Genomic DNA, 17,250 nt, shown 5'->3' on the forward strand with positions numbered 1-17,250 from the left:
GCCCCCATTACTATAGCACTAAAGCATTAACTTTTCTTTGCTGGCAAACCTTTCCATTTATGTTTATTCTTTAGGAAATACATCACTGTATTGAACTTCCTTCAGGTCTTATACACCATTGCCATCTATTGGTAAGACGCAGAGTATAAAAATCTAATAGACTGTATTTAAATATCTGATGGTTGTCTCTTGCCTTTTAGTAATATTTTGTTCTTTTCACATCTCCTTTTAAAGTTGAAAAATTATCATTCATATTAGTTTGACCATCAATTCCAATTACTATATAGTTTAATATAAAGGCATATGAACAAGATCTCCTCTTTCCATGACCATAACAAATGAGAACAGGACAGAGGAACAGACAGCCACGTTATCTCTTTCAATTGCCAGCTTTTACTTATCCAACACATAAATCTGTCTGAGTCTTTTGAAGCCAGATTCACTTATCAGGAATGACTTGATGCCAGCCAGTGTGACCCCAAAGCAGGTAGAGGCCTGCAGACTTTTTTCTCAAGTTGAACTTGGAGTCCACTCGTAAGAGATCGTTGGATCTTAAAGCTGACCCAAATCCTTCTAGTGTGCTGCTGTAGAACTTGTTAGTGTGCCCTTCCTAGGCCCCTAAAGTAGCCTGGATGAATTGAAGCCTGCTTCACCTTTGCAGCTGGATGAGAATCAGAGAAAGCAGTAGTGTAGTAATAGTTCTATGAGAGGCCCAGTTTGTAAAACACAGTTCCTCTTATATTTAATTTTGACCAATAGAACATATACTCACCTTTTTGTAAAGAGCCAAGATATCAGCTATTGTTCCCAGCAGCAGAATCATTTTCATTACACACAGACACAATTCATTTCACACAAGGGAAGGAATTGACTCAATCCAAACAGGAGTAGCTTGTGGGGCTATCAGCTTCATTGTATGAGCATGGTTTCCTGAAGAAAGGAAGGTTTCCAGGTTCACTTTCAGGCATTTCTCAGTACTCCATGGAAGTAATTACACTACTGAATTTTAAAATTGTATTGCTAACGTAGTGTGAAGTATTGGTGAAAACAGTGATGTAGCAAATGAAACATATAATTAACAGGAAAATAATTTGATTTTTATTTTTTCACATTATCAAGTACACATTACGTCACACATCCCTATATATGAGTCTATGTAATTTGTTTTTTAATTTTTACATAGTGTACAAGAGGGAAGGACATCAAGTACTTAACAAGCATTTTACAGAACAATTATTTATATTACATCCTTTTAATGTACCATTTTAAAACATGAAACTTCAACATCAATTTTATAGCGTTTGCTAATCAAATAAAACTAGTTTATAACTAATGTCAGTACATTAACAATAACTAGTTTTCATTTGCTTTTTATACAGGCACATTGTGCAAAATCCACTCAACTGATAAATTCTTAATTGCTTTTTATACATTGCCAAAATTATGCTTCAATGTATGTATTTATGTTTCCAGGTGGTATTAGTGAAATAGGAAGTAGCCAAATTTCTTATGTCTGAAATTTTTAAAAAATATTCCAGTATGGTAATACTTCTGGTAATACCTCGGAATATGACAAAAGTTAATAGATCTTAATAGCTTGAAAATTATTTGTGTGCAAAGGAATCTATGTAGGACTTCAATAAAAAAAATGAGACACCTATATTCCATGGATAACTGCTGGATCTTGAGAACACTTGCTTTAATAAACTGAGGTGCTTTTAGACCTCAACCCTGCAATACTTATCACCACAATGCAAAAGCTTTAAATGGTTCCATACAATTTCACATGTTCCACTTAATTTATGTCAGTATAATGTGCACACTGTAGCTGTGTGATTTAGAACTCAAGAGCTTGCTCGACAGTAATAATTTTTACCAATATTTTCTAAGAATTTGGTGAACATGCAACAGTTCATACACATTAAAAAGTCAGAAACAAACATAATTCCACAGATATCTTACAAGTCATACAAAGTAAGATGTTAACATTAGGCTTTTTTGTTTGTATTAGAATTCTAATTTTATATTAAAATGAATCACCCAGGGAATATCGAACTATGTGAAGGAATGCACGTACACACATTATAATCTCTGACAATGTAATATATGGTATAAAACTGATGACTTGGAATCCTTATGTCTGATGAAAGGAGGGAGGAGACATGGGAAAGCATGAGGCAAAACTGCTTAAACTTTTGTTCACTTTCAATACATTTAATTCTTGACATTGAATTTGACATTGAATTCTAGGAACCAAAGTTAGGGAGGGACAGATGAGAAAAAGCAAGCTCAGAGAACATAGTCAGAATATCACATTTTTAAAAATTAGCTTTGATTTCACTTGAAATGTGAAATGTTTTATTCATCAAGTTTCCAGTATGCTTTATTATAAACTAATTAAACATTTACTGTGAAACAGACTGAAGCAGCTTTAACTTTGCAATAATTTTAAAGCATACAGTGGTCATTCAACATATATCCATAAGTGTATAAATGGACAGAAATAATGGGATAATTAAAAAGTTATTGCTTAATAGCCATAGGCATGAAGGTCTAATTCCTTCCTCCTGAAATTATTTTGGTAAGGAAAATTCTGTGTCCTAAAAGAATAAAAAAGAAACATTTTTAAACTGGAAGAAAATTAATTCTTTCTTTAAAATGACCTGCTTTTATTATTTATTTCTCCACCTGTTCTCCCTCCAGATGGTTTATCTTTGAAAGCTGTCCAAAGATCCAGGTAGATAAAAATGAGACCAAACCAAAAATTCCATACAGTTAGAGTCTTGTAATAAAACTGCATTTAATTTGGAATAAACCTAGCAACAGTCAATTGAATATCTGTTGTCAACAACTGAAACAATATGTTTCAAAAATACAATTACATTTGCAATACAGAACAAAAAAGCAGAGAAGCAGATAATGAATACTTAATGAACAAGTGCCTCAAGTTTTTCTTTAAAATTCACCCTATTGAAAATAAATGCTCCCAGCAACCAATGTATTTCTTACATTATGGAAGTATTCAATACTATAAAGAAATAACTTCAGTATTGGAAAAAAGTTAAATAACCACTCAAATGAATAGCATGTAGTAAGTTCCTTAAATACCAATGGGACAATCAAGTGGATCCTATTGTACAATGCAGTATGTTGACGTTAATTCTGCTCTGATTTTTGAGCAGCCCTCTATATAACATCTTTGAGCAAATTAGAAATTTAATTTATGTTAAAACTGAATTGGCATGGAGAATTAATGTAATTGAAAAATTCAGTATAAGACAAAGTTTACTTTATTAAATGCAACTTTATTGTTGCCATCTTTCCTCATTTATTAAACAAACGAAAGATAATTCAGAACACACTAATGAACAAAATATATAAAAGTCAACTAGAAGCAATATTTCTATCTGTATACAGCACTAAATCAAATGCACAGTATTTCATTTGTAAGATCCGCTTTAAAATACAATGACTGCCTAAAAAGCAAATCTTTTATACCCTTCCCAAATCCCTGTCTTTAAATCTTCATGGTAACCCAATGTCTTTATGATGCCGCAGAATGTGTTGATTCTTCTCTGAAGGCCTTCGAAAGCCTTTTTTACAGAATTCACAACGGTGAGGATAGTCTTTTGTATGAATGGAAATAACATGCCGCTTGAAACCTGAGGCATCTGTAGTGCTATATTCACAGTACTCACACTGATAAACTTTTCTACCACTGTGTGTTTTCATGTGTTTTTTGAGTTCCATTTGCAGTTTGAATCCTTTCTTACACCGCTTGCATCTGAACGGAAGATCTTTTGTGTGAACTGAGAGAATATGACGACTCAGAACAAATGGATCTGCAATTTTAAAGTCACAATGTCTGCACTGGTGCAGCTTTTTCCCTTTGTGCACTGCAACATGTTTTTTCAGTTCTGAAGGCCTATGAAAGCCTTTATCACACATGTCACACTTGTGGGGATAGTCCTTTGTGTGAACGGAAATTATATGTCTTTTTAAATCACTTGAGTTTGAGCTTTTGTGATCACAGTGCAAACACTGGTGTGTTTTGCTTTCTTGATGCATAAGAATGTGCTGTTGCAGCTCTTTGGTATCAGAAAATATTTGAAAACAAATGTCACACTTGAATGGCATTTCTTTACTATGCCTAGTCTTTACATGAGTTTTCAGATTAGAAGAGTCAGCAGATCTATACTCACAATATTGGCATTGATAGGGCTTTTCACCAGTATGGATTCGCATGTGTTTCTTGAGCTCTGATGGATGCCGAAATCCTTTTCCACATTCCACGCAAATATGAGGAAAGTTTTTGCTGTGTACAGCTAGAAGGTGACGATTCAGTAATCCCTGTTCTGCTGTTTCATACTCACAGAATTTGCACTTGTGCATTTTGTTTGCTGCTTTGTCCCTGTGCACCATCTTATGTGTAAACAAAGCTCCTGCATGAGAGAAACTTTTCCCACATTCATCACATTCAATTAGTTTCTCAGTCTTGGTAGTAAGCTTGTGGCTCTCAAGGTGATTATGCAGACTTAACTTTTTATTTGTAGTGTAATCACAATCAGTGCATCGATATTTTTTCTTAGCAAGAAGGTGCTCTGGGTGATTTTTCATGTGTCTTTTCAAGAAACCTCGGGATTTAAATTTCTTTCCACAAATCATACAAGGGTAGACAGTCAAAGGATGACCATCAGGCCCAATAATTATGGCTGCATAAAAAAAGAAAAAATAATAAAAATGGCATCTACCAAATACCTCTCAAGCACTAGCATAATTGCACAGAAATTATACATTTTAAGTTCCTATTAGTTTTAGTAGCAGAATTAAGCACATGCTTAAGCTTCACATTGAAATACATAGGATACTAATATTCTGAACACTGCTGGAATTGCAAATAAAGTTCAGATCAATTAATTGTCTATTAATTACTATGGTATGTCAGCTTTCTCCCTCAAAATTAAAAATCTTCCAACAGAAATATGGCTTACAAAATTTCAATAATTGGAAGCAATGTCAACAGCCAACATATCACTTAGACAAATTAACCCTGTGGAAAGGAATATCTTGACATGTCAGCAATTGCAACATCTGCATTCTCTCAAAGGAATCTTGTGGGAATAGATATATTTTCAAGAAATGACTCATATCTGGCATGTTTCAAGATAATATTCTCCAAAAGAACATATACACATGTGCCTTTGTGTACTGATGCAAAACATCCATCAAGACTGAAGTTGAAGATAGTATGTTACTTTTAAATGAGAAATCAGTCTACCAGTCTACAACCCCAATAAAGCAACAATATTACATAAAACTCCCACCAGGAATGTGTATAGGTAGATGGCTGTGCTTTTAAAAATGCTAATGGAGAATGCATTTCCATTTCCAATTCTATTTTCAAGCAAACAGAAGCTGAGTACCTGTTTGATATTGTCTGGATTCCAGTCTTCTCCTTTTCTTTGGTTTTTGTTTTGTTAGCCTTTCAAGACCAGAAGACTCATCTATGTGCAAGAGGGCACTTGCAGTTCCATTTCGGTTTTCAACTGCATCATTATTTCCTAGTGTGGATCAGAATTTAGCATCCTAAGGATTAGTCCACATACTATCTCTGAATATGATTTTTATACTTTTAAAAGGCTAGTGTGAATAATCAGCTTTTGGTGTTAATAAATATATTTGGATATCTTTGTAGTTAACAGTAAGCAAGATTTGGATTTAAAAAACCAAGCCTTCTTCTATTCAGTGAATTATTCACGTGTAGCTTTTTGCCAATATATATCTATATCTTTCTCACTGTCCTCACTGACCATGGAAAAAGCCTCAAGTATTATACATACATATTCATAGCATGAATTTAATCACATCATGACGAACACACAGGTAGAAAGAATGCTGTAGAAGATAGATGCTCTTGGCAAACAGACACCATAGAATCCAATTACCAGAGTCTATTTTTCCAAGGCCACTGGAAAATGCATGTAAATATTGTAGCCATATGGCTGATTGTAAGTCAACTGGCAACCCTCCACCCTTATTTATTTATTTATTTATTTATTTTTCATATTTGTATACCGCCCTACTCCCGAAGGACTCAGGGCGGTGAACAGCCATAATAAATACAAATACATATAGAAGTTAAAAACTATTAAGAAACAGATTATGGGAGGAGAGTATAAAAGTATCTCCCACATTGATGCTGTAAAAGAAATGGACCGAGGCTGGAAGTTCCGATGAAAAAAAAAAAGTATAATTAACATGACAAAAATCTAAATTTTATAGGAGGCCTGTAAACTTCGTTTTTACTTATCTGATTCAAAATAGAGTAAAATTAACAAATGCCAAGATTTGAAAAAACTCTCCTCTCTAAGGTTGAATAAATTATCTATTTTTGCAGAATTCTTTAAAAAAAGAGATACATTGTTTTTTTATTTTTACTATTCTAACTATAATAGAAATATAATAGAGTTGATTTCTTATTACAATTTTCTTCTTAATTCCTGTACAGTTTCAAATAAACCATAAATCATTTCCATCAAGAATCAAATAATATATATGTACTCTTATACATAAATCCTGGCAGAAATACTGAACACCATCCCAGAAAGATTATTTTAAGTTTCTGAATACAGAAGACCAGAAACCAATATCCTTACTAGGTAATCTTTAATTTTTGGGAGTAATGACCTACCATAAGCTGCTGCCCAAGCTATTGGCATAAAGCTTTTGATTTCACTGTCATCAATTTGCTGTTCATGAGTCGCTGCTGCATCTTCCTCTCCTACTATCACTTCCATATAGACTTCATCAGCAATTTCAGCAACATCTAATAGAAGAAACATGTTATAAGTTTTGTATATTTTTTAAAACCTTTAAAATCTTTAACCCAAATGAAGGTCACATACTTACTTAAATCTTCATCTTCATGCTGAGAATCATTTACTGTCATATAGACCATTTTTTCTCTTGGAATGCGAACAGTGCTATTTTGGTTAATTAAAGTTTCACCATGGTCATTTTCGGATTCACTTTCCACAATGTCTACTGTGCCTCCTATGTTAAAAAGAATTATCAACATTATTTGTAAGAATATGCTTCTATTACACTATGGTTCAAATTCAAGAAACTGAAAAAAAATATAGTAACACAATTTTTTAAAAGGTGTGAGAATTCTGTCAACTAGACTTTTGGAAAGAACTGAGTAAAACAAGAGGGATATTATGAAATCCTATTGAAATATAAGCTTCATTATATTAATTTAGTAAATGTGTATAAAATCATAGACTAAGTACATAGTTTGTATTTTTACAAAGGGAGATAACCAAAGTTTATTAGTAGATTTTTATCCCACCTTTACACACACACACACACACACACACACACACACACACACACACACACACACAGAGTATGCCTGCTTTTTAATTTTCCCCACAACAACCCTTTGAGGTCATTTGGGGTGACAGATTGACTGGTCTAACGTCACTCAGTCTGCTTTCATGCATAAGAGACGCATAGGCCAGAACCTTAACAAAGCTGCCTCTATATATGAATAATACATTAATAATAATAATAATAATAATAATAATAATAATAATAATAATAATAATAGTGATGCATTTTTTAATGTTCAGTTGACTGAGTTTCATGTTTAATGAATAAAGTAAATAATAATAAAATAAAATAAAATAAAAAGTGCAGTTATTAGGAATGCCATTCATAGGGTGTTTCAGGGTTCTTTTCGCTTTTAGTATGACAAATTCTCAGAATATTTCTTGAGATCTCCAAGCACCAAAATATTAATTTTTTCTTTCATTTAAGAAAACCTCACCTATGTCATCTTCTCCAGGATCAGCTTTGAAAATGTAGACTTTGATGACTTCTGGGCAAATGCCATCCATTTTACATGGATCACTTTCTGACTCAGATTTAAGGTCAACAGAATTGTCAGCTTCTGTTTTGACAGCATCATCCACTACAAGAAAATCAATAATATCATCACAACAACATTCTTCTAACATAAATTATAATCATTTATGTGAATAGAATAGAATATTACTTTATTACAGTCATCGACCAGCAATAGACATGTGTTTATACATTAAAACCCAAAGGGACATCAATTATTTGCCAAGCATTCTATTTATTTGCACATATACTTTAATTTATTTCCATGGTATACTATTATTTTTCCCTTTAACTCCATATTCCTACAAAACACTCTGTAACTAAATCTTATTTATTTTATTAAACACCTTCTTTAAATCAACAAATATAAAAATAAACTTTCTTCCTCATGTTCATATTTTTCAATACCCATTAAACAGAAATCTGATGTGTATCCAACCTGCTCAGCAAAATGCTTGCTAAATTTTTCAGTCTTCCCTTATTTGAGTTTTATCCCAAATTATTGCATAACTTTTATTTTTAAATTCCAATTAAAAGAATTCTTGTTTAACTTCTTCAATCCCCAAACTGTTTTTATTTTAAATCTGTCTAAATTTTCTGTTTTTTAATCATAACAATTTCTTGTATTTTTATTACATTTTTTGCAATTGTTTTTCTTTACATAGAATATATATATATATGCATATTCTTTCTAGCCAGGTTTTACCTACGTAAACTAAACTCTCTCCAGAGAGAGAGCAACACAGAGTTGCAGTTTGTCAGCAGAAAAAAGGCCCAGAAACTTGTGAATGTTTTTCACCTCACAATTTCACAATCCTTTCGTGTACTTCTCATTATATAATTCTTCACTTAATTCCTTCCATTTTTTCCCAAGACATTTCCACATTTTTCCTGATGTCCACTTTCCATTCATTCTATTGTGAAATAAATTCATTTTCTAATACTTTACAAGCTTTATACTTTTTGCAGTCATTCTATTTTCCCTTGTTCCTCTTCTTCCCAAGATTCATTACTCATGCTATTAATGCTCATGCTACTTATGCTCAAACTCATGCTACAGATGCTAACCCCAACCCTAACCCTAATAGTCTGCTCCTCATTCAATACTTCTCATCATTTTTGTATTCTTCACTAAGCCTCTCAATGTTTCACCATGAACTATCTATCAATCAATCCTTTGAATAGGTATGCATGAATGATCATGCTTATCTTGTTTCTACCATCCATTCATGTCTCTTAATAGAATTTTTCACCCCCCAATTGCATTAATTTTAAATGTTAGTTATTCCATTATCACAATTCACTGAAGCTATGCATTCTATATTTGGCCATTTCATATAATTTGTCCCATCAATTTCCATATGGTTGTCACTTTGCAATAATGCATTGCAGTTACATTGGGAATGATTTTAAACAGCTGAGAAAGACACCATCAGCAAAGTCCTCCACAATATCTCACATATTACAGGAATAAATTAAATTTCCATCACAGTCAACAAAATAAGTGTCTATAGTATGTCAGATTGGATATTTAGTATTTCTATGTAAAAGAAATACTGAATTTGAAAAGCATGTTTTCATATTACTTTGCAATACTCTTAAAGAAAGACCAGACTACACAAATAGTATAAAACATTGACAACTTTCTGATAAGGCTCTAAGAAAAAGATTAATACTGTGAGAAACTTTCACCTAGCACAATACTAACAGGCATTCCCATCAAATCATAAGAAATATAGATTTATAATTTCCACAAGAAAAATAGTAAAGTATATTTTTAGGAAATAAGGATTATAACACGCTCATGCATAATAAGAGTGTAGCAGTCTGCATATTATTAAGAAAAAAAGGCAAATCAATTCTTAAGAGGATATAGAGAAGTCCACACATCATCTACTGTTGGTTACCTGCTATCACATTATGAAAGATTACTCCTAGATTTCTAGTGTATAATGTGGCCTTGATAATGATGCAGGATTCCTTTGTCTAGGGCTGTATTTTTCAACAACTTTAGATATTATTGCAATTCTGCATCTGGCAAACAATAGTACTACAGTACTAAAGGCAACAAAGCACATCATCACTATCCTGAAAAAACATTGAACTCAGCAATAAATTGTAATCTCATGGAACAGCAAATCAAGAGTTTGGGACTTAAGAAATAGACTGCAACACGTTGCCTGTTAATCACAGATACTAATAAATTTCTTTGCAAGATCTGTATTTGTTAGAAATATTAGACACAATTACAGTGTACGCATTTATAAAAAGTAGTTCTCAACTTAGTTCTTTTTTTCCTATTCCAGTTACAGGTAGTCCTCCACTTACAACCATTCGTTTAGTGACCATTCAAAGTTACAATACTGAAAAAGCAACTTATGACCTTTTTTCACACAACCATTGCGGGATCACCATAGGCATGTGATTAAAATTCAGACACTTGGCAATTGGCCTGTATTTATGACATTTGCAGTGTCTTGGGCTCATATGATCCCCTTTTGCAACCTTCTGAGAAGCAAAATCAATTTGGAAGCCTGAGTCACTTAACAATCACATTACTAACTTCAACAACTGTAGTGTTTCACTTAACAACTGTGGCAAGAAAGGTCGTAAAATAGGGCAAAATTCACTTAACAACTGTCCTGCTTAGCAATGGAAATTTTGGACTCAATTGTGGTTGTAAATTGCGGATTACCTGTATAGTTCACCCTTTCACTTTATTCTTCTTTTGCTAACATATTCACTACGCATCTACTGTTCATCACTGGGTTTTTTTTTAAAAAAAAACAAAAATCAATATTTCTTCAATCTTTAAACTGTTGCCAGTTAGCTCTCCATCTTGTATTTCTGCTGGCAACCATTCGAACAGAGAAATGTATTTATTTAATATATCCCTATAAGGATTCTTAAACAACTGCATCTTAAACCTAAAATTATTGAAATACAAGAATAGAGTAAAATAATATATAAACTTTATTCATTATAAATATGGAAGAATGGAAAATAAAACAAAAATAACAGCATTTACATATAAGGAGTATCCACAGAAAGCTCTGGATTTCCAGTAGGAATTAAATAATGTAAGAATGGATACCTTGCAAATTTGGGAAGAAGAGCATTCCAGATACTATGAATAAGTGTAAAGTAGTAGTCTATCAGTCTCGACAACATATAGTAACCCTATGATCTTAATAATAACAAGTGTCAAGTGACGGATTTTGCACATTAGTTCAAGGCTTGCAGCCCAATGATCAAAGAATGATAGGTGATTGATGCAGGGCATTTTAATAGTAAAAAAAGTAAAGGTAAAAGTTTCCCTATCCAGTCATGTCTGACTCTAGGAGGCAGACCTCATTTTTACTTCCTAGCCCAAGGAGCCATCGTTGTCCAAAGATGCTACAGTGGTCATGGGGCTGACATGAGTATATGCTGAGGTGCACCGAACACTATTACCATCCCACTAAAGTGGTACTAATCCCAATGAAATGGGAATGTTCACTGCAAAATCTTTTTTAAAAAATAATGTTAAAGTCATAGGTATGGATACTGATGCTAATTTTATTATCTTAACTTTAAATTATTTATTTTTTAACAACAAAATTGTTCTTGTTATCAAACAAATTATTTTTATATTAGGCCACCAGAAGCTAATTCAATTATTATGTAGAATGGTGATAGTGTTAAAATGTGTTCGTTACATTCCTGATACATGAAATGTCAGGATCTAAAATTGTCTACATGTTGTATTGATTAGCACTGCAAAAATCCAAGAACAAAATCAGTGGGATAGCCTGGATGAAAAATTCTCTAGTTTAAACTGCAGTCCTTAAAATAGTTTACCCAGACACTTACAGGAAATCATCAGGTAGTCTTCACAGTTGTTTTTTTCAATATTATGCTCCACAGATATTCCACTGGCATCAATTACAGCTTCAGAAGCACAGTCTGCCACTAAGACTTCTGAAACTACATCTTCTCCAAGGGAATCTGTGACAATTTCTGCTTCTACAACATTATTATGGTCATGAACATGTTCCGTATGTTCAATTTCAGGTACGTGTATTGATTCATTTGTGAGTACATGTTCAGGTATTGCCACTGCTGAAGCTGTAATTTCAGATGCTAAAACATCTTCTGGAACACTGCAGTGTGACAGAGATACTTCTTCAGTGACATCAGTGTCCAGCACTGGTTCAGGAATAATAACAGTTTGAGATACATCTGTATCTTCCATGATATCTGGACACTGAACATCTTCTATAACAACGTCCTCAATGACATCTTGAATTACTACAGAATCTGGATCATCAGGGACAAAATTATGTACAGCTATATCAGAATCTTCTACATCTGATACATATACAGTTTCCTGTATTTCGACAACAATTTCATCTCCGTTCAAATGCGTTTCATCAGCTCCTGGAATATATAAATTATAATCAGTCCTATACTATCATAAATCTTAGTTGAGGAAAAATCAGCAAATTTTGATTATGATATAGCAATGATATCTCTAACTTATTTACCAGACCAGAAAAAAAATTGATCTGAAGGGCTTTACTCGTCTTCATCCATTTATCAGGTGCAAATCATGGAAGTCATATACAGGTAGTCCTCAACTTATGACCATAATGAGGCCAAAACCTTTATTGCTAAGTAAGACAGTTAAGTTAGTTTTGCCCCATTTTATGACCTTTCTTGCCATTGTTGTTAAGTGAATCAGTGCAGTTGTTAAGTTAGTAATATGACTGTAAAGTGAATCTGGCTTCCCCGTTGACTCTGCTTCTCAGAAGGTTGCAAAAGATGATCACATGACCCTGAGACACTGCAACCATCATAAATATGAGACAATTGCCAATCATCTGAATTTTGATCAGGTGACTGTGGGGATGCTACAATGGTTGTAAGTATGAAAAATGGTTATAACTTTTTCAGTGCTGTTGTAACTTCAAATGGTCATTAAATGAAAGATTGTAAGTCAAGGACTACCTGTATTCTATATAATTTGCTTCCTACTTGCTAGTAACTAGCAATATTTCCACAATATAATTTAGTGTGATACAAGATAAAAAACTATTTTAAAAGCTAATTATTGATAACCTATTTTTCGATCAGTTTTCACAAACATTTCATAATCTGTCTTCCCACATAACTAGTAAGTTATCTTGCCTTTATTAAAAAAAACTGGTACACAATAATCATATGTAAATCAGTGGTGGGATTCAAATATTTTTACTATCGGTTCTGTGGACGTGGCTTGGTAGGTGTGGCATGGCTTGGTGGGCGTGATAAGGGAAGAATATTATAAAATCTCCATTCCCACTCCAGTCCAGGAGAAGGATACTGTAAAATCTCCATTCCCTCCCCAGTCCAAGGGAAGGTTACTGCAAAATCCCCATTTCCTCCCGATCAGCTGGGACTTGGGTGGCTGAGAATAGATGGGGGCGGGGCTAGTCAGAGGTAGTATTTACCAATTCTCCGAATTACTCAAAATTTCCGCTACTGGTTCTCCAGAACTGGTCAGAACCTGTTGAATATCACCTCTGATGTAAATATTTGAAACATATAATATTCCTTATATTTTTCAGCCTCAAAATAGATTATTAACTATTCTAAAATAGTTCTAAATTAGTTTAACTATTAAATAAATTAGATCCAGACTTGGGTAATAAAAGTAATCTGGATTCATTACTAAAGACCCAATAGTTATCGAGTTTAGGAAAAGAAACTTTATATATTATTTTCTTACATACCTGTTGGATCAAAAAACGCATGTGGGTCATGTGGCTGTAGTTCAAGCCCATCCTCATCCATGGCCTTTAAATCTCATCAGTCACAATGTCTATAAAATTAAAACAAATGTGTTTTGCATAGACTTTTAATAAGTGTCCCAGACTAGCACATAGCATATATATTGCAATCAAGCCTGCACTGGGGAAAAAATTGTCAAACCTTGAGACTTGAACGTTTTGCCCCATTCCTGAGTAAGCATAAAAAGAATGGCTAATATGTTGATGTCCCTTCCTTGCCTCCTATAGCAATGGGAGAATTCACTTGTACCAGAGCAAAATATATATACCTTCTTTGTAACACTTCGTGCTTTTCTCCCTATGCACGAACATCATGGCATTTTCTGTTAGACTATAATATTTTGATATAATCTGAATCAAATACTGCAAGTACTAACTGTATTTTTCCAATTTCATCCATTTTAATATCTAAAGCTTCTGGATAATTAAAAACTTTTTATTTGCTTGACTGGTATTGTTGAGTCTTGAATGCAGTATATTAAAATGTATTAATATAGTATCTGGCGTACATTCCTGCTTCCATTCATTTCACAAGCATAAAAAAAGTTTTCCTGCTTATGCATTCGCATCTGTTGAAATAAGCATTCCCATAAATACATTCTACATCTTTGCTTTCCTGCCTAAATTGTGTAGAAATCTTGACTAATATTTTCTTTTCTAGTGCAAGTTAGTATTCTTCGCATCAACCCCTATTACTCAGAAGCTATTGTCTATCACATTTGTTTTTCAGATGCTTGTTTACTGACTGCAATGTGTCGTTTCAAAACAATAAAATGGTCACTTTTGAGGGGTTTTTAAATCTATAATAATCCAATTTACCTACTTCACATATCACACCAACAGGAAAAAAAAACCTCTAGGCTGTTTTTCAATCTCTATAATTCAAATTATAAATTATTAACCATCCTATGGTAGTATTTATGTAACACTTGATGATTACTAATATTAAAATATCAAATGAGCAACAGAGGCCACAGGATTTATGACACCTAATTACTAATAAATTTATCAGCACATAGGCTTTCCTTGACTACTTTCTCTGCACATGTGTGCACTTGGAAGCTTGTTTCTGGTGGGATTTTGTATTTAATTCTGGTGCTTCAGCTGTGGCACCACTATGCTCCCTTATAACAGGCTTGCTCCCTCAAGCCTGTCATGCAAACAGCTTTTCTTAATTAATGAAACTGACCCAGACTATTATTTTCCTCGGTATCTGTTGCCACTGGTTGGTGGTTCATGGTTAGGTTATTTTTTGCGGAAAGACAGAACCCTCTGGACAAAACCGAGCACCTGGCGCTGCAAGCAGCTCTTCCTGTATCAACATAACGGAGAGGGGGAGCTATGTGAATAATCACTCGTGTTCCGTCGGTCATTGTCTGATACTCAGGGCTAGGAGGCAAAGCAATAATAGACAGAAAATGCCTCTGCACCCGCTGGATATTACGTGAAAGGGAAGAATGTGGAGGGACTAAATTATGCAGGGCTCGGGAGTAGCCGAGCAGGACAACTGGGCATAAGAAAGGGAGGGAGAGGGGAGGGGCAAGCTTCCCCCACAGGCGCCGTCTCCGCCCTGCCCTGCCCGCCTGTAATGGGGACTGTCTGGGGCCAGAAGCGATTAATTCAAGATGGCGTCCGGCACTCTTCCTCAGCCTCCCTTGCTGCCGCCATCTTGTTCCCCCCCCCCCCAGCAGCGATCCCTCCGTTTCAGGCCTGGTCCCACTGTCCTCCAAGAATGTTTGACCCCCATTCCTCGTGCAACCTACAACAGCCCACCGCTTTTCTCTCTCTGGAAGCTGAGCTACAGCTGCCTGACCCCCCCCCTGCAAGGCTTCCGGCCCGTTCCTGCAACAAGGAATGCCGCGCGGCCTAGCTGCGGCCTTCTTGGGGCCTGTACCGAAGCAGGCGCCGAGGCCTGGTTCCACGCAGGGGTAAGGGCCTAGGTCAGGCCTGTCCCATACTGCTTACCAGGCGGGGCGGTGCGGCGGGCTCTGGGAGGCCTTTCTCCGCGTAGTTGGGCCGATCTCGGTGGTAGTGTCGCGGCGGCGGGGCGGGCGGGCGGGAGCGAAGGGGAGGGAGGGGCCGAGCTCGGAGCTGAGTGGAAGCGGCCAAGCTCCCCGGGCCGGCCAGCCGTCAGCACGTCACGTCACTGCCCGTGAGAGACCCAGGGAAATGCGGAAGGAGTTGCCGGCTCCGCTGCTGCTTGAGCCGCCTGCTCTTCGGCCCCGGGCCAGGCCAGACCGGGCGCGCGACCGAGAAGGAACCGGGCCGGGCCGGGTGGATGAAGTAGAAGGGCGGTGGGTCCCTGCCAACCCCTCCCGCTATAGCTGCCGCTCCTGCCGCCGCCTCCGTTCCAGCTCGGCCGTAAAATTCCGCTCCGGGCTCACTTGCTGAACACGACGCCGGGGAATGAGGAGTTGTTTAGGCCTGGAAAATCCCCAACATTTTGGGGTGGCTTCTCCACAGGCATTGCCCCGGGCACCCCCGCCTCTCGCATCGTAATACATCCCCCTTGCTTGCCGAAAATAAATTTATCCACAGCCTTTTGGAAAATGAAAATAAGAGGTACCTTATTACGGCATTTTTAATGAAAGTATTGTCCCGCTCTCTATCTCTACCCTCCGCCCTCCCCTTCTCCATTTGACGGAGAACATACATTTTTCTTAAATAGGAAGCCAGGAAAATGAAAGTACGGTGCTTTAATCCCGGTTCATATAGATCAATCGTTTTGGTGAATGCAGTTATCTACCATGTTTTCTGTTTCTGGTTTTATAGGGAGTCGGGGGTATATTGTTGTACAGCTACTTTTCCAAATCAGAATGTGCAACCTTGTTAGCAAATAAAAAATTTGCGATTATTAGACATTGGGTGCCAGTGTGTCTTTTGTTGTAAAATGAATGTTTCAAAATAATTGTTTCATAGTTGCAAACTTAAATTTACTGAATACTTCATTGTAACGATCTATATTTTGTTAATGACACAATTATTTAAAAGTTACGTAGATGGTTTGTACAGTTCTCTGTTTTCAGATATCAAAATCAGATTGTGGATACTTGATATGAGTATGGATCAAATTAAGGCTCATTTCCTTTGGAGCCCTAAGGTGCAAATCACATATGCATTATATCCCATTTAATTCTCTGTTAAAAATGTGTGTTAACAGCAGAACACAATTTTGTGTCTTTGCTTTGTGTTATAGATGCTATTTTTAATATTTTCTATTAAGCTTAGATAGCATTTTTAAAGTTAAAAAAGTAAATTACAAGTTGCAAAATTCTCAGGTACAGTATAGTCAAACTAATGGAATTCTGAGAACTGAAATCCATTCTCTGGAAGGGGATGACAAGGTTAGAGAAGACTTCTCTTGTTATTTTCTGCTGTGTATCTTCAATTATTAGCAATAAAATACATTACCACGTTTAGTAAATTGTTGTGTATCTTGTTTTCCTAATATTATTTTAATTGCATGGTTTATTGTTTTAATAACATTTGGTTTAATAAAATGTATGATATTTAGGGGGAACAGCATTAAAAG

At 35.4% G+C, this 17,250-nt stretch overlaps 1 protein-coding gene across 2 annotated transcripts; it reads right to left on the minus strand.

Moving 5' to 3' along the window:
* Positions 1-1,075: 1,075 nt before the first annotated feature.
* Positions 1,076-16,400, minus strand: ZFX (zinc finger protein X-linked). 2 transcript variants are annotated; one of them, XM_034433166.3, is made up of 8 exons: positions 15,684-16,400; positions 13,662-13,750; positions 11,761-12,327; positions 7,832-7,975; positions 6,910-7,053; positions 6,692-6,826; positions 5,424-5,561; positions 1,076-4,712 (listed from the first exon to the last, which is right to left on the minus strand). In XM_034433166.3, the coding sequence occupies exons 2-8, from the start codon at positions 13,720-13,722 to the stop codon at positions 3,526-3,528; spliced, it is 2,376 nt and encodes a 791-aa protein (XP_034289057.1). In that variant the 5' UTR covers positions 13,723-13,750; positions 15,684-16,400; the 3' UTR covers positions 1,076-3,525. The 2 variants fall into 2 exon arrangements, with proteins under 2 accessions (XP_034289057.1, XP_034289058.1); XM_034433167.3 differs by lacking the exon at positions 15,684-16,400 and adding an exon at positions 14,908-15,294.
* Between the last annotated feature and the right edge of the window lie 850 nt (positions 16,401-17,250).

This window comes from Pantherophis guttatus, chromosome 5, assembly GCF_059756535.1.
Source record: "Pantherophis guttatus breed Tessera chromosome 5, ASM5975653v1, whole genome shotgun sequence".
NCBI lineage: Eukaryota > Metazoa > Chordata > Lepidosauria > Squamata > Colubridae > Pantherophis > Pantherophis guttatus.

What these genes read in the sequence shown, in the direction of transcription:
- ZFX (XM_034433166.3), bottom strand. Translation starts at nt 13,722, where the DNA reads ATGGATGAGGATGGGCTTGAACTACAGCCACATGACCCACATGCGTTT. An exon ending in TCCTGGAGAAGATGACATAG is followed by an intron (nt 7,054 to 7,831) that starts GTGAGGTTTTCT and finishes TTTTTAACATAG; the next exon opens with GAGGCACAGTAGACATTGTG. An exon ending in ATCCAGACAATATCAAACAG is followed by an intron (nt 4,713 to 5,423) that starts GTACTCAGCTTC and finishes TTTTTTATGCAG; the next exon opens with CCATAATTATTGGGCCTGAT.